Raw genomic sequence first — 19,288 nt, 5'->3', positions numbered from 1 at the left:
TTTTACGAACTTACGGAGCACTACACGTACGTATGCACGCTTCGGCACTCAACAGCGAATTGACAAACATATTCCAGTATTCTTTGTAGAATCGTCAACACGAGCGAACGGTTCGAACTATTCCACGCATTTATTACCATCCTAAGTAAACGCGACATCAAGGATAAATCGAAATGCATTTTTATAAATAATAAATTATATTCCCTTGAAATTCGTTTACGATAGACAGAATTTACTGTAGTGGTACCGACAGTTTTCGTGAAAGAAACCTCCAATAATTGCAGAAAAAAACTCGGCAACTGCATGATCGTTATTCCCCCCTTGGGGGGAGGGGGGAAATTGTCCTCGACGCACGATGATGAGTATCGAGTGATGTCGATATTTTTCTAACTTAATTGCTAAATTTCATGTGGATGGCTACGCCCAGCGGGATACCATCTTCGAGTTTGACTGTTTTATTTCTTTAGTGAGGTCAGTAGGGTGTTTTTTTAGTCTCCTTTCTATGAGAGTTTTGCTCGTTTCAGCAGCCAGCTGGTTTGGATTTGTTGCCGTTCTTTCCTTGTATTTTTTTGCGTACCTGCCGATTTCTTCTTTGACCGTTGGTATTTCTAAGTCCTTGCGTATATCCTCGTTTCTGACATACCATGGAGCGTTGACTATTGTTCTGAGTACTGTCGATTGTAGCGACTCTAATTTATTTATGTGGCTCATTGTTGCTATCTCTCATAGTGGTAAAGTTAATATCATCAATGTATTGAATTTGAATAACTATGAGACGACGATAATGTCACAGACGAAATCCGACTAAACAAAGCGATAAGATATCGAAATTCCAAGCGCCTTAGCATGAGTGACCATCGGCATAACATCCGGTCACTCTATCCGTTCTCCGAAATATATGATCGAAGCCTTTTCCCACTCCCACAAATAAAAGAATTTAAATACTCCCCCTAAAATCATCCAAGTCAGTCTTGAACAGTCACGCCTAGAGCTCGGAAGTAAACCAAGTAAGTATTGTAAACCAGAAGAAAGATAAAGTTTCTTTTTTTCTTAAATTTCTTTTTATTTTACGTAACAATAACGCCCGCATAAAGTAATCACAAATTACTTATAAAAATAATTACAAATTTAATAAAAAATAATAACAAAGATCTATACTGAAGTAAAATTTTTGAAAACAAGCTGTAGTTTTGCATATGCCATTGTGAACAAAGTATTTGTCACGTAATAAATGACAAGGTAATATATATAATATAAAAAAAAGGCGATTGAACAATAGCCCGTTCGTATACTTTATTCATAAGGCGAAGTTACGCTTCAATAGCAAAATACAGACTGACTTACTGACTAAAGGACTGGGATCTTTACCTCCTCACTATGATTCACATATCTCGCGGGTGGGAATCCGGCTACTGTTTATTCTCACTGCTATCGCATGACCAGGTGTTATATGCATATCCTGAAGTCGGCGGATTCCTGGCTTCTGGGCAATGTTACATATTCGCAGAAGCTGTTTATTTAGATTCGTAAAATGTGATAGAAAGATAAAGAGAATGATAGCCGATGAATATAAACAAACAGATCGCTAAACAATGAACAAAGCGGCCAACGAGTCGGCTATGGTTACACTTGTGATTTGTGCCTTTGTCACAGATGCACACATATAGGTCGGATCCAATGAGCTAGTAATGACAGTTTTTTGCAAATATTTTGGATAGGAATTAGGGTTAAGCGGTAATTACGTGAATACCACAAATGTGTTTAGAATAATGGCCTCGACAGCAGGCCTCAAAATCCATGAAAATCCGCGATAAAGGCAAATTTCTAAATAATTAATATGAATTTTACTCATTAATAAAACTAAGATGGATAGAAATCGTTGATTACAAATTAGTCATGATGTCAAATCTTGTCTGCAATTAATTTGTTCTTCTGTATTTACCGTCTTTATAAACGAATACATATACAAAACAGACACATTACGTCAAAAATATTATTCGCAGCCTATCAACTACTGAAATTACTATTAAAATGAAATTTAGGTTTTGTTATAACAAAAACATTATCATCAAGAAAGCAAATTTAATGTTAAACTTAAATATCATACCATACTGATTCATTAACATTCAAAAGGAAAGATATTCTTTTCTTCTCTAAAAAACAATAATAAACAATTAATTCCTCTTTCAGACGCAACTAAATTTAATTACTACGCAATTCTGTTATTTTCATATTTGTCTATTTCGGCATGAACTTTTTTGTGGTACTGTATCATGAAGCTCTTGTAACAAAACAGGACAGATCTCTAACTTTGTAGGTTCTTGTATATGCTAGCGTGAAAACGTTCAACACTTGGCCGCTGTTGGCAGCACTAGTCCGGGAACAACCGGAACCATAAGCATCAGCGCTCTCATTTCCTCTTTGATATAATTTCGTCTAATAACACAGATTAATTAAATAAATGTGTGTATATTTTTACAGAAATTTTAAATTTTGATAAAGATTATTAATGAGTTAAGACGGTTAAATGAATTATACAACTTTTAGAGTAAAAAATAACGGTATGTGTCTATCAAAAGTTTTTGTTAAAGTATAATTAATATATAATCACGTACGAACTTTTTTCTTTATTAAGATATAATTTTAATTATGTTATTTATATTGTTTTTAGTTATTTGATATATAGTTTGTCGAGATATAAGTATTGAATACATTCAAATAATTACAGAATTTTGAAATTGACTATTGTATCAATTGTCTATTGTGCATTATGACGACGCGACAGTATCTACTTACATATGTATATTTGCACGGGTGGGGAAAATATGCTTACGTTTTCTGACAACAGATGACATAACCTAACCTATGCACCTGCGTATAGTTATGTATTAATATCCCCACTACTTAATAAATAAATGAATACAGCTAGCAAGTTACCACGGAAAATTTACGTTAAAAGACTTGACGTCTTCTTCAGACTTTTTCGTTACAAATCTGAGGTATGATAACATTATTCGTTTTTTACTTTTTCTTTTCCTATGTATCATCTCATATTATACAATAAGGTTAATATTACTTCTTATTGAGTTACATATATTCATAATGTTATGAATTTATTTATAAAAATTATATAAATAAAAATTTCTAGTGCTAACATCGTATCCTAAATTTTTCATTTAGTGTAAAATCATAATGTTACATATATGCTTATGGTTTTAGCTTACATGATTTTGCACATTTATCCTTCCTATTTGTTATAATTTTGTTATGTTATATATGTACTATTTACAATATTTATACTTCAAGTTGAATTTCGACAAAAATACTTTATTAAAATATTAAAATAATGATACAAATATAAAATTATAACATTCTGCATAACATTTTTAAATAATGATCTTAATTGTTAGAACTTTCCAAATAATTTCTAATTTGTATGTCATAAATACTATAAAAATTAAGTAACCCATAATTCATATTAGGAAGCCTTTTTTTATTTTATTGAATAACTATAAGTAATTTAAACAAATAAAAAATTTTAACAAATTTTTTCTTAAGAAAAAAGAAAATACAATTTTTAATAAGTTAGGATTCTTAAATTATATCATTAAGTGTTTCAAATCATTTTTGAAAATTTGGATAATATAAATGGAACATAGATATCATCTCATTGTAAAAACACCTAACTAAATCAAAAAATTAAATCCATTTAAATAGGAAAACAATGTGATTTTATTATTGCAGACAAATATACAAATAAATTTAAAAGTTATTCAAGAAGATACTCACTGAAAAAATTATGCACGTTCTAAATCTATATATTACATTCATGAAACCTTTATTCTTAAAAGAGAATCTAGTTTAAGTAACATAATGTTTAGAATATTACTCAATACAATAAGCATTCAACAAAGAGTAGTTCTAACTTTAGTACATTTTTTTAAAAAATATTTAATAAATTATAAAATATTTTAAGTATTTTAAAGATTTATTATTAAATTTGGAACTTGATTTTGAAGTCATATTTTGCAGCTTTTATTTAATGTAAAAAGTTTATTATGTATTTAATAATAGATGCAAATTATTACATAAGATGTTTATTGCATCATGATAATGTTATACATATATTATAAAGATTGATTCGAATATTATGTTCATATAACATCCTGAATATATGATAAAATTTAAAATTGTCTAATATTGGTTAATATTAATATGAAAATAATATATACATTAAAAATACGAAAATAGGATCATTATATAAATAATCTGTGCAATTTGATGTTCTATATACTTACAGAATGAAATATTTCTAAATAATTGGTTATTGTAATTTATAAAGAGCATTATTAATATTGTGTAATATTGTATATAAATGTATACAGATTTTAAACATTTTTATCAATTTTTTATTCAATTTTGAAATTATATGAATTCAATTCTAAGTTAATGTATGAATTAATTTTTCCAATTAATTGATATATATTAAGTGTTATGTATAATATGTAACAAGAAGATGTCAAGAACTGCAAAGTCTCGTATGAGTTTTGTATTCATATTGTATGTGCATTTGATGCTTTAGGTTGATGGTAAAATAGCTCCAAAAGAATTTGAATGTGTAGCCCTTTATCTCCCAGAGAATTTGTAAGAATATGCAGGAGTAATATAATAAATAAAAAAAATAAATAAATAAAAATAATTAAAAATTTATCAAAATAAACTGTAAAAATTTTAAATTAAAATAACATAACATTAGTATTAAAAGGATTTTATAAAGTAAGATATAAAAAGAACTTATTAATTTCCTGAAAACAGTGGGCCATGTACTCAAATCCATTTAGAGCTGTTTTACCAGTAACCTGAAGCATTGAATGTATACACGTCCAACTCATTTAAAATTTCACAGTTCTTGCCATTTCCTTATAATATAAAATCAGTGAAGTAATTAAGATATAATCCTATGGAAAGATTTAAGAAAGCAGTAAAAGATAGCTTTGAAAATTTACCAATTTAAATAATTAAAATTTTCCCTTATGCACTTCCTCAAAAAGAAATTTCTTTCTTGTACACAACATATTACTTGGAACTTATAAAGGCTGTTTTATAATAAGTAGGCAATATTTAAGGGAAGGATTTGGCGCTTAAAAACAATAAAAATGTTTGTATCAACATATGTTCTATTTGGATTTGTTTATACAATATAGTATAATTTGATTATCTTTATAGAAGATGCTCAAAATGATTTTTTTGTATCTCAATACATGCATGGAGATGTCTTGCTATCTATATATTTACACAAACTTTTTTTATTCATTAATATCTGGTTCTACCCTTAATCTTTTACATTATGTAGTAGTCATCCCCAAAATTGGTGCATATCATATAATTAAATCATATATTTTATTTAATTAAAAAATAATAGAATCAATATTTGCAATGACTTTTAATAATATATCTTATAACATGCTATTTAGTCCACCCTGTATATTTAAACATTTAGATTAATTTACATGATTTAGAAATGTTTTCTAATATAAAGGAAAGTTAAATTATCTATATGTATTTTAATAGTTTTAATAATTGGTTTAGTTTGATAATTAATATTATATATTTAATACATTCTTCAATTTCAAAATTGATTTATACATACAATATATTTATTATTTTCTACTTGACCATCCTTTACAAGATAAATTTCAGAAAGCACTCAAACAAATATTTGTTTATTTTTAATGAGGAGCTCTTATGCTGACTTCCATGTCCTCAACTTCAGCAACTTATGGGAAATGAGTATCCTTTAAAAAAAATATACCGCTTTTTAATCTCTGTGGGATCTATAGTTTTAAAAATTCTTTTTCATCCCACACCTATATCATAAAAGAAGTATACTGTCCAAATTTTGCTCTTCTAAGTACAGCTAAGTACAGGTTTGGGATGAGCATTGATGAGTGAATCAGTAACTTTTACATTATATAATATAATATATATAGATTTATTTTAATAGAATACATATATGTATAATGTTAGAAAACATTATAATGTAAATATTAGAAATTTATTATTATTATATTATTGGTAAAAATAACTTTTTAATAATATGAAGAAGTATATATTAAATTAGTAAACTTATATTTTTTTACTTATTTATAATTTCTTATTATTTAGTTATTAGACTGCGGATATTCACGTAAAAATATGTTTTTACGAACACATAAAAATGGAACATGAAAAGAAGTACTTTTGATCCTTTTAATATTAGAAGAAATACTTTATTCTGAATTCCTTTTATATTTTTGAATATTTTATGTATTCTATAGATTTTTGCATATTTAAATTTTTCATAAATGTATAAACATCCGCATAGTCTAATCATTATCAATTATTGCAATACTATAGGATCTTAATTACTTTATTGGTAAAATATTCATAAATTATTGTAAATTGATTATTAGTAAGAAAATAATCAGTTAATTAATAAAAGAAAAAGAATCATAGAGTATTAATAAAAAATGAAAATTAATTGTGAATATATTCAAATTTTAATAATGTAAAAGTAATTATATAAGAATTTTGAAGGTTACTAATTAAAACATAGCTTTATTGTTTTTTCAGCATCATTACTATGATATTGTTCCATTTTTACCCTTTCGTATGTCCGGACTAGCTGCAAAGCAAGTATTTTTGAGAAATTTTTGTAAAAACATACTAACTTCTGAGAGACTATCTTGCTACAATTTGGTGGGAACAATGGCAAATTCAGCTGCACAACAAAAATTAAATCAGGCATCAATGGAACCATTCTTGGAAACATATTATACTTCTAGTAATAATTATGAAATCCCATTAAATTTTTTACCAGAAAATTTAACATGTGAAAGTAACATGCAAACAGTTCTTGGAACAAATGCATGTGTTGAAACTCCAATGTTTTTAATGGATAAGTACATGTCTGATAAACAGAAGTATAAAGCAATGAGACAATGGATACGTTTTAAGAAAGGTAAGAAGTAGTATTAATATCACAGAAACAAATATTTGATATTCATTATATAAATTTTTCCAGAGAAGCTGACCTCTAATTCTGAAGAATCTTTTATTCTGAGAGTATTATCCTTCAACATTTTGGCACAATATCTATTGGAAACATATCCATTTTTGTACAAGGCTCATGACAAACAGGCACTGTCTTGGAAGATTAGGAGGCAGCTTCTCTTACAAGAGATTTTAGGAGCACAAGCTAACGTTAGTTTTTTAAAGTAATTTTGTGTATATATTTCTATATAATATTAGAAGCACAGATGAGGTACAGGGTATCCACCTTGCTATTGTAGTAATCCTGCTATCAAGCAGTGAAGGCCCACACCGATTTTGATGTCACTTCCAATTTTAGCAGTCCAATATAGAATCAAATTGTAACATCAATAGCAGTTAAAATTGATAGTAACTGTATCTACGAAATTTTAAATAGGGTAGTTACAAACGTTTGCAATGAGATACCAGAAACTATTAAATGATATAATCTTTTTTCCTCTATTCAGGAAAGTTGAAACTTTTTATTAATTAATTACTTCTTAATGTGCAAAAAGTTACTTCTATTATTTAGTTTGCAAATTGAAAATAAACTTTTATTTTGCAGTTTTTTAAATAAAACATTATTGAAAATCTGAAAAATATCATTGTAGTATTTAAAATTTATTTTATATATAACATGGATCAATTTGTCATCGACATCATACATCCGGTATAATGACTTTTTTTTTAATTATTTTGTTGTGACGTATATATAATAATAGAAATAATAAAAACGGGCAATCGGACTCCAATGACCCTGGAAAAAAATAGTATACTGTCCTAGTTTATAGCATGGCTTACTCTGTCTTATGTAGTAGAGATAGATCTTTAAAGCATTAGGCTTTATTGGCGCTATGAACGTTATCGTTGTAGTATTTGTTGTGCTACACATTTTTCCGACTTTGCGACCACTGGTAACTCTTGTCTGAAATTATATTTGCCAAATCGATTCATCTATTGACAATAACTTTTGAACCAATGGATTCCTGAAGTCTAAACCGTTATATTTCGTCTCTATTTATTGAATAGAAGAAGTTCAAAAAATCGGAGAATAGAAGAAGTTTAAAAAAAGGTGGTATGAACAGCATTTTATTTTTTTTTAGAGATCATTGAGATTCGACTGATCATTTTTATTATTTCGCTCGTTATATACGCGTCAGAACAAGATAATTAAAAAAAGTTTCATCAAAATCAAAGAGGATGTCACACCGCTAGGTTTATCGCATTCTGATATTTATTATATAAGATATAAATTTGTGATGTGTATCTTACTTTATGTTCTAACTCAGGTAGAAGGTTCCAGTTTCGATCGAGTAAACTTTATGAGAGGTGTGATTGACTATCTGTAACCCCACAATCAATTCCGCATAAACTGCAGCGTTGTATGTGAATTCATGCATAAAATGATATTTAATGATTCATTTTGATATTAATTGCGGTAATTATTTATAAAGCAGACGATGTCACGGATTTCAAAGACATTGAAATATGTTGTCAAGGTTAAAGGTCATTTTGAACAATTTTTGCTTATACATGTTTTCCCGTTTTTCGGTTTTGGTTTCCGGAATATTCGAAAAAAGCTTTAGTTCAATTTACGTTACTTATGATTGCACTTCATTCTGGCATAGATGGACGTCTCACGGCTCACGGTGTCTGTACTTTTATATAACTCAATCTAACTCATTTTTAATGACTATTTTCGATCATTTTCAGAAAAAGAAAAATCAATGGGTTAGGTTTGAGTTAGATAATTATTCGGCCGCCCACGCTGTAAAATAAAGTAAAGTAATGAATAATAAGACAAATAGAAATGAATTGCTTAATATGATATTAAGCAATATGGTTTATATTGTGGAATACCACAGACTAATAACATACATATTGTAGACAGCAAAATACAGTATACAGCATCAAATATATTTTTACAAATATCTCGGAAACTAAAGTCGAGTGACAAGTAACATTTAGAGGGCGAAGTTGTTCGGGATGTTAACCATGACAACATATTTTAAACTTATTGAACTTGGTGAAATCATTTGCTTTGTAGCAGTTACCTTAATTCCTAAATCAATTAGGGGCGGGAGAAGTTTAGATCTTATGAAGTGTATCTAATATATCCAGTACATATACTGGAAAGCTTTTCCTATTCAAATTTTTTCATTATAGAAATCGTGAGTTTATATGTATTCGATAGTAGATAGTCTCGGTAGATAAACATTGATGTATAGAAAATATTCGAACATCGACTGCATAAAATTTGTTTATTTTTAATTTTAAGTCGCTCCTTTTAGTTTGTCGATGATAAATGATCCTCAGTTATATTACATGGTATCAAAGGTATCTACCGATGAGTAGCTTTTAGCAATGTTTCACTTGGAAAATTATAAAATAAAGATGTACTTGCAGTGAATCAAAGAAGTATTGGCACTTAAATATTTTTCTTAATTACCTTTGCACGTCAAAGTGATATATGAAATTTGTCTTTTAGTGTCTTTTAATGTGAAGAAGTAGCTTATTTTTATCAAGCTCTTAATAATCTAATTTAAGGAAATACAGGAAGAAGAATGAAAATTTCATAGCCAAAATAACACTTGTGAGTTTAGACAGAAAATATACTAGTGTATTTTTTGGAATTTCTTTCTTTTATACATTTTAAATATGATTGTAAGAATGCAAATGTAAACAGTGAATCTTATGTATGCAATTAATCTCGATGTATGTAATTTATCTCCGCATCCGTGTGAAATGAAATTTTATTTCTGCACAGATGCGGTGAAAGTTCTCGAAAAATTACTAAAATGTATGAAAACTAATGAAATTAATGTAATTTCAACTTCTGAATAATTAGAAACATCATAAAGCACTTAGAGTAAGAAAGCAGTTGTGATAAGAAACGTTCTGTATTCTGCAAAAAAACAATAGGATAGTCACTAATTGTGCGTCTAAACGTGGTTTAATAACACATACATGATTTAAATTCCAGTGTAGTTAGGATTTGGCATCGGTAGTATTGTGCGGCCCGATGGGTTTAAGCTTGTAATACGAGTACAACAATCGCGTATTCGTATACATTGCACTATTAGAAATGTAGATAAACTTGTTGAATTGCACAGTATCAGCAACAAAAAAATTGTAACATAATATCAAAATGTGGTCACATGAAATTGTCCTCAAATGTGTTTTAATTACTACGGCTTCCGGCGTTAGAAAATTGTTAGACTGTTGCTTTCCTTAGTGGATATAAGTTGTGCACTATATTAAAGTATTCTAATTTGTAGCTGGTATACTATATACTAGCACTAGGCTTATCCTGAACCTCATCTGTGCTAGAGAGCTAAAAATGTGACTCCTTAATATATTTCTCCGTCGGAGAAAAGGGACTATGAACTCTACCAAACAAGAATCGCGTAAGTAGCGATTAAATAAATTGATCTAATAGGTACTTAATGAGGTGCTTCTAAATTTTATACGTATCTGTTACTGTAACATGATTTATGGCTTTTTTTATACAGAGATATACTCCCTTTTTCTTATAACTAGGACAGAGAATATAGATACACCCTATATAATAAACGATAGGACACCTCAGGGATTTTTGCGTTTCTCTAAGTTAATGCAATGTAAGAAGATTTTTTATAGATCCGGAGGCATATACACTGTTCCTTCATGGTAACATAGAAAAGCTTCGATTGCTGTTTAAGTTTTTTTAGAAGTTAGGAACTTTATAGGTATTTGATTCATTTATATAAAAAGCAGGTCTGACAAAATGATGGGATAATAAGTAAGATCTCAATAAATGCGTATTTAATTGTATTGAAGCAGTTTTTGTAAAGTGATATTAATAATGGTAATAATAATTAGTTATAATATTAATTATCAAACTCTCGTGGAAAAGAGTTCAAAGATACTAAAAACAAAACCATTTTAAACTTAAGAAGAAAAATGTGAGTGTGAGGAACATAATTCAAATCATGAAGATAAATTGCAGAGAAAGTAGGAGTAGACATTCATATGCAGAATATGCAACAAAAACAATTTAGAGGAAAACTGTTGATGTTACAATAGAATTGGCAATGCGAAAACTTTGTTTATGACCATGTTTGTTTATTTTTATAAATGAAAAAGGAAATACTTAGAGTGAGAGAATTATAAAAATAAGATGGTATACAAGTACAAGAGGCGATAATTAAGGCATCAATTAGTATGATATTACCAATATAAGATTTTTTAGGAGAAAACTGCAACCTATACATGAAGAAATAATATCATATGATACCATATAGCGATATAGCGACAATTACTAAAAATTATTTTTTCGTGGATAATATCCATAATAGGATGCACATCTGGGTGTCGTAATTTTGACATAATAGAAATTTGGGACGTGTCGTCACGAAATATATGTACAAGATGTTAAAAAGAAGGGTTCAGTAATTTAGGGCCTTATATTACATACTCACAGAGAAGAGTAAAAAATGTGTAATCAATATAAGTCCTAAAAACGATCATTCCGATGTAAAATTAATTTTTATTAGTTATTAGCGTTGGATATCTCTTTGTAACGCATTAAATGTGTAGCCATTTGAGAGTCAGGAGTTTGAGAGAAAATGTTCGTTGACGGCCTGGGTAGGTTAATTTCGAAAGCATGCGTCCGGCAAGCGGAAGATCCGGGTTCGCTGCTGCACCAATCTGATCTGTCGTTTATTTTTTCCTCTACAAACGTATAGTCGTTGGAAATTAAAGATGCAAAAATCAGAACATGTGTTCTGTATGTCAGTTCCGAAGGATGCATATTTCTCCGTTAAAATAATAATCGGATATTATGACAATAATAATTTTGTATTTAGAACGTTGAATGAATGAATGTTTCTAGTCCTCCTGTGTCGAAAAAGAAGACTCATAAGAGAAGAGAAATATTCATAAATTATTTGGCGAACTCGAAGCCACCCCGTGTCCTTCGTACTAGCGCTAACATCGTTCTATGTTACTATGTGTGTTACTATGCGTTTTTTCATGCTTGATTGAATTTGCAACAACGCCATTTGATTCCATCGGCTATAATTACATTAAATGTGTTGTGAAAAAACTCACAATATCGAACGTTAATACATAAGAAAAGTTGATTTTATATCAAAAGGATTGCTTTTAGGATCTACGTAGATTATGCATCTTTTACTCCTTTTGGCGAATACTATAAGTCCGTTAAGTACTGGACCCTTTTTATAACATTCTCTGTATACATAATTTATTTAGATCATATCATTAATTGCATAAATGATAAGAAATCACAATAATTAAGCAAGAATTGAAATTTACATTAAAATAATTTATAAATCTTCATATAAATTATTATTCAAGTATAAACTGTATAATTATTGATATTATTAGCAAATAGTAAAGTAAAAGATACCTTTTTATAAATATGATTGCACTCCTTGTCAACAAGATGACCCAGGTGTGCTATCTTTAATTTCTTAATGATGCGTGCAAACTTTTTCGTTTGTAATGTATAATATCAAAACATTATGAGCTCAGGATATGTGGTTCGTTGAAAATAATTGAAAATATTATGAGGTTTAGTGTGTAATAAAAAAAAATTGTTTTATTTTAAGAACGAAATGATAACACACTCTGTTAATATGTTTAGAAATTGCTCAGTAGTTCATGATCTATCAACGAGTAAAGATTACAGTACAATGTTATATAAATTTGTAAGTATGGGACGTGAAAAAAAACTAAACGAGTCTGAAAAAAGCAAATTCTTGAACTAAAACAGCGACGGTTATCAATAGCAAAAATATCGAAAGTAATAAGAAGAAATCGTAAAGTAATACACAATTTCTTAAAAAATATTGAAGATTATGGCAAAAAGAAAAGTACTGGTCGGCCGTCATCGTATCCGATCGTGATAAGCGAATAATATTGCGTGTAGCTTCCAACTTGCAGTTAACAACGAAGCAAATAATGGATAAATCTACTATTAGTGCCAGTGTTTCAAGTGTTCGTCGAGTTCTACTATCCTGCAAAGATATTAAGATGTAAGAGGCTAAAATTGAGAAAGAAACCTTCGTTAACAACGAAACACAAAGTAGAACGTTTACGCTTTGCAAAAGAAAGAATGCATTGGAAAAAGAAATGGAGAAGGCTACATAAATAATAAAGGTCTGATACATAAATTTAATCAAAGAACAAATAAATAATCATGCAGAACGCATTTCTGGACCTGATTACATCTTTCAACAAGATAATGCATCTGTACACGCATCAAGATTGGTCTAATCATATTTAAATGAAAATAATATATCTATTTCGCCGTGGCCTGCACGCTTCCTGGTCCTTAATATTATTGAAAATTGCTGGGTAGAACTTGTTTACGGCGTATACGCGAATGGAAAGCAGTATCAACATGTACCAGAATTCAAAAATGTGTGGCGGCACACGACAGCAACTAGTGTCGGACGACGGCAGCGCAGTGTTTAGCGCCTTAGGTTATGAACTTTCGGGACCCGGGTTCAAATCCCGCCGACCGGAGTCCGATTTTTATTCCACGACATTTAAATTAGAAGAAAAGCAGCAGTACCCCAGCAGCGACATCTATACCAGCAGTAGAACGTATCTCTGCCTCTACACTAACACCAGCACTATCACCAGACAACGATCGACACAACTACTATTACACCTCAAATGCAATTGTATGCGAATGGGATACGTTAAGTCAAAATTATATCCAGAAACTATATAAATCGATACCAAATCGTATAATAGAAGTAATAGAAAATAAAGGGGGATGTACCCATTATTAAATAAGTGTATACGTTTGATAAATAGTTATTGTTAGTTACAATTTATATTGATTATTATTTTCTTATTGCACATGTGTTATCGTTTCGTTCTTAAAATAAAACAATTTTTTTTTATTACACACTAAACCTCATAATATTTTTAATTATTTTCAACGAACCGCATATTCTGAGCTCATAATGTTTTGATATTATTCGTTACAGACGAAAAACTTTACACGCGTCACTGAGAAATTAAAGATAACACACCTGGGTTATCTTTTTGACGAGGAGTGTAGTTGTCTTACGCAAATTATCTTACATGTCCTATCATTTTATCGCATCCATTTTTCACATAAATATGTAGGTTAGATTGCTATGAAAATATGTAAACAGCGCTCAGTCCTTTATCATGTTACTAATAATAAGGGCAGATATAATTTATATATAATATATTATATAATCTTTAAAATTTTATTACATTGTATTAACTTTAAAATACACTAAAAATTGTTGAGTGGCCTGTTATTTTGTCTTGGAGTAGGGGGTAGCAGGGTAAAACCGGGTACCATTGTTTTTCTAAGAGAAGAGCTGTCATATGCACTCAATTCGTGGTGATAGTTCCGAGCTGGTTCCCCGACCATATGAGAAAATCTATTGATGTGGACGGCTACCACTTTAACATCTAACAAAATAAGGTGATTTACATTCTTCCAATTGAAATTCATTTTTTGTATTCAAGGTCACTTCAAGGTCATGGTATTTGGATCGTCGAACTCGCCTTTATCTCAAGTATAACATCGCATTATATACAATAGATGTTAGTATATAAAACAACATTCGATGACCTTGAGGAAACCTCGAAGATAATCTTCACAGAGCATTTTTTATCACCACCAGATAGACGCCTTGAAACCATTTAAATCCTTCTTAGTCTTTTTTTTTGTTATTGTTAATCCCTTAAGCTAGGAGAGGATATATACGAGTGGTATTTGCTCGAGTTAATTGTTTGCTTGATGAGTCGATTCTGTAGAATAATAAAAAAGGAATTTTCTAACATTTTATATATATGCCTCTATAATCTAAAATAATACATACTTCCCACACACCCACACTTCCCGTGCGAATGACCTGCAAACTTTCTTCTCCTGCTTAAGGGGCTGATGGTAGCAAGAAATAATTGAAATGTTCGATTTAAGCGAAACATTGTAATTTTACATGGGTACCCGGTTTTATCTATACCCATAGGATAAAACTGAGTACTGGTATACCGGTCAATCACACGGATTTTGACGAGGACTATTATAATTATAATACTTTGTTGTGACATGCATATAACAAAAAAAAAAAACAAAACAAAAAAGAAATAAAAATATTAAAAATGGGTGGGTGGACCCCAATGATCTTGAAATATTATTCTGGAGAAAAATAAAATACCGTTCACATAAAGTCATGGATCACAAGGTGCAACGGGTAAGAGAAGTTTATGTCTGTTATCTGTGCCCACAGTCTTACATTATGTTCGCGACGGTAGACATTTAAAGAACTTCGACTAATTTTTTTCTGAATGGTCGACTAGGGAGTGGTGATAGAATTTGGAGAGGCACACTAAATTTTTCTATTAAAGCTAATTGTCCTATATCTTATAGCATCAACAAAATTTATATGCACGATGACCTAAGTAAACAGCTTCAAAACCAACCAACCAGAAGTTATCTGTTTATTCCCGGCTCGGAAAATAGCAGTTAGGTACATTAGGTTTAAATTCTATCATTGTTCGTCTATCATTAAAGTTTTACTGCAAATGTGATAATTCGATAACATGAGTATTTATGCCACCGGCTCTCTTACTAATTCGATGTACCGTCGAAAACAATAGAACGATGTGTCGCATATAATCATTCCAGTAAACTCAATGAAATTTCGTATGCTTGCTTTTTGTGTATTGGACAGTATTTTATTTTTTTCATGGTCGGACCGCCCGTTCTTATTACGTTTCTTGTTATATGTACGGCACAACAAGTAATTAAAATAGGCCTCGTCAAAATCTATGAGGACGTCACACAGACAGGTTCACCTGGATACTACAAAATCATATTTCCCTTTGATCTAACAATAAGTATCATATTTTTTAAGAAGAATAATTTTCTAGTTGTGTAAGGAGCACTTAATCTTCCTTACTTTAGATCTTCTTTAGATCTTTTCTACTATGAAAGTGTATTAGACACCCGGTTTTACCCCACTTTTCTCTGATCTATAATAGAAATGAATAATATATAGATATAGATATAGATATATAAATGAAGAAATATAAATGAAGTTCACTTAAAGATTTTATAAATATTAGTGTTTTTTTGCGTTTGGGACATTATCATGTTATTAGTCATATTTGATTCAGATTGTGTTTCGAAGTATCGTATTTGATACATAGCATGCATTTATATTTTTGGAAACCAATTCTTCTTTATTTTTTTCTTTTTGATATACCTATTTTCTTTTTTTTTGGATTACTGTTATGTCATTTTCGTCGTTGTGTGTTTCAAAACTGTGATCATTCTCATTGTTTTTAAACCATTCAATAGCATTTTTAGCTTTGTATTTCATATAATAGCATGAAATAGATATTGATATTTTATGATCTTGCACTACATCCGTTCCTTCGTGTCTAATGTTTATCATTTCTTCATTTGAACTTTTTATAATATATCTTTTGTGATGTAATTTTATGGGTTTTCTATCTCGTAGCGTCAATCCTTCAATAAGTACCTACGTCAATTTTTTTTAAATTAATTTCTATTATTAACAATTCAATGATGAGTGATAAAATCGCAGTTTCTAGAATCGGTTATAGCTATTCTCCTTTACAAGGAGATTTTATTAGATGTGTAAAAGAAGATCTGATTCTGAGTTGACATCGCAGAACCTTTTGAACGAGGCTCTAAGTCTTCATGACTTGACTCGTTCCAAATTAGTTGCGATATTTACATTTATTATATTATATTTACATTTGTATTACATTATATTTACATTTACTTTTTTTAATAAGAAAAATAACGTGCTACTGATGAAGTAGCTGAAAATTACAGATATATCAGAATACAGTGCAGGAAAGGTACTGTGACAATGCGATTTTCAGCGACTAAATTAACAATTTTGTGATGAAAAATTAGTATTGCGACATTTAAATCCATATCGAAGATCAAACCGGCTCCGTATTCCTAAAGAAAAGTAGGTTAATTATCACTCCTTGCTCACGCATATTTACTAACGAGCTTACATAGAACAGATCGTCGAATCAATTATATAACAGTGCAGCGAATACGAGAGGAAATTTACAATTTTATAAAATTCACTGCACTCGAGCACTCTAAATAGCTCTGTCACTCGACGAAACTTTTGCTATTGGATGCTATTTAAGTTATAATTATGTAACATCCTCAATTAACAAATGTTAAGATTTGGACTCGCGAAAGACCACATGCAATAATTTCGAAGGTTTTATCGAGAATGGGACTTTTACACCAATTTTTGGATAAAATGTTCGTGTTATCGTGAATAGAATACTCCAAAATATTTACCCTGTTACGTTTTGTTTGGCTCCTTTGGTTGTGCTGCCGTTAATTTTTGAATTCAGATTAAATTGTAGTGTTGTCTGTTGTTTAATGCGATTGGCAATTAAACTCCACGTTTCGGCTAACCTGCTACGCGCAGGAGTACTGGCACGGGAGAGGATTAAAGTTGGTGAAAATAAATGTTCGCTTAATCCTATTATATTATTAGACAGGTATTCTTCATAACAAATGTTTATTCTAATTCTAATTGGATATTGACAGAATTGTCGTTGAGATTTTGAATACTCGAAGTTACAATCGTTCGCAATACGTTTTCACTCTTATTAATTACAAGATTTTGATTGATTTTCAATAATTTACAAATTGACAAATACAAACACTCCTGCTCCTCATGGGCCACCTCGTTCTCCAGATTCAGCACTATTGCAATTTTTTCTTTGCTGAGTCTCTTTGCTGAGTGAATATCGTTCATAGCTTGGTTTCATAATTTATATCCGTTGAATGTTAACGTTAAATTGAGTATACTTTCCGTCGCTTATGATCAAAAATAAATTTATGCCGAAAAGAAAAGATTCTTGCTATTTTATTGTGTTTACTTACGATTCCGAATACTTATCGCAGTTACCATTGTTTCAAAAGCAACCGAAGTGAAATGCATCGAATTGAATGTGGCTTTTATCATTCGAAATGGAGAATTATATGTAATTTTAGGGGAAACTAGGGACCGAAATGAGGAGCAAGTTTGGGATTGTTTAAATAGCGAGATAGAAAGGGGAATATAATGTGTACATAAATGTATAAAGTGCAACGACGCAAGGACTCACGTAAGCAGGACACAGCCACTAAAACAGACTACGTTTCGACACGGCAGTCCCCCTATGTGAAGCAATCAGATACGAAGCTGTGCTGATCGTTTGAAATAACGTCGACGACGAGTACAAGTTCTTTTTTTGTCGCAATGTTCTCGAATATCTTACCCATGACATTTAATAGAGATATCGATCTGTAATTAGTAATATTAGTATTCTTATTCTCGCCGCATTTTTATACTGGTGCTTGTTTTCCATTGACTGGGAGAGCAGCCGGAAGTTGAAATAAACCCTAAACAAAATGAACTCATAATTCATATAAAATATTGATAATCAGGGATCTCATCTTCACCTATATTCTTGTTGATGTTCGGACGTTCACTATATATATCGCTAATGCTAATAGAGAATTAGCTGTGCCTAGAATACTAATACAGACGCGATTGGAAGTAGCATCATTTTTAGAATTTGTATAGACTGTCTCGAAGTGATCCGCGAACAAATCCGTTATAAGTTACAAGACAATTAGATTTGAGGTATCGTGTTGAAGTATATCCTATCTAAGCATATAATAAGTAAACGGAGAATCAGCTTTACTACTATATAAATGATACTATATGACAGTATTTGACAAGTAAAATGGCTTTCGTTGGTTCTTGTCTCGGTCACCAACAGGCGGATTTCTGTTTTACCAATCTTAAGCACCAATCTAACAATAAAATTGATAAATTAAGTTTTCTGAAATCATACGACAAAGTGTTCATTGCCTTACGGACTATTACTTTCGAGTTTTTGATTGCGGGATATGAATGCAGTATAAATTCTAGAAGAATCTGCATTTTTTATTTGCAAATCGTGTTTATTCCCTAATATTTATCCTACTATCCTATTAGCAGAGTTTCAAATAATACATGCACATTTATTTTTATTTATTTAGCGGCTTCCACTTCTTATTTATGTTACGACGAATTTTGTGTTATACATTTCAATAAAGATAAGATGAAACGAAAATTAAGTTGAAGATTTCAAGGTGAAAGCCGATTTTTCGATCATTGTT

The 19,288-nt window shown here is 30.2% G+C and overlaps 1 protein-coding gene across 3 annotated transcripts in view; it reads left to right on the top strand.

Annotated features, from left to right (window-relative positions):
• Positions 1-2,384: 2,384 nt before the first annotated feature.
• The window catches only part of angel (protein), a 31,615-nt gene continuing 14,711 nt past the window's right edge, over positions 2,385-19,288 (top strand). The window contains exons 1-4 of one of the 3 annotated variants that reach the window (XM_076618236.1): positions 2,385-2,561; positions 2,729-2,999; positions 6,613-7,000; positions 7,064-7,242. In XM_076618236.1, coding sequence (XP_076474351.1) covers positions 2,916-2,999; positions 6,613-7,000; positions 7,064-7,242 — 651 coding nt within the window. In that variant the 5' untranslated portion in view covers positions 2,385-2,561; positions 2,729-2,915. Of the gene's footprint in view, positions 2,562-2,671; positions 3,000-6,612; positions 7,001-7,063; positions 7,243-19,288 lie in introns of all 3 variants that reach the window. The other 2 variants (XM_076618235.1, XM_076618237.1) reach the window with 2 other exon arrangements.

This window comes from Bombus vancouverensis, chromosome 4 (genome assembly GCF_051014615.1).
Source record: "Bombus vancouverensis nearcticus chromosome 4, iyBomVanc1_principal, whole genome shotgun sequence".
NCBI lineage: Eukaryota > Metazoa > Arthropoda > Insecta > Hymenoptera > Apidae > Bombus > Bombus vancouverensis.
Note: the sequence above shows the minus strand (reverse complement) of the source record. Positions and strands in the feature narration are given on the sequence as shown.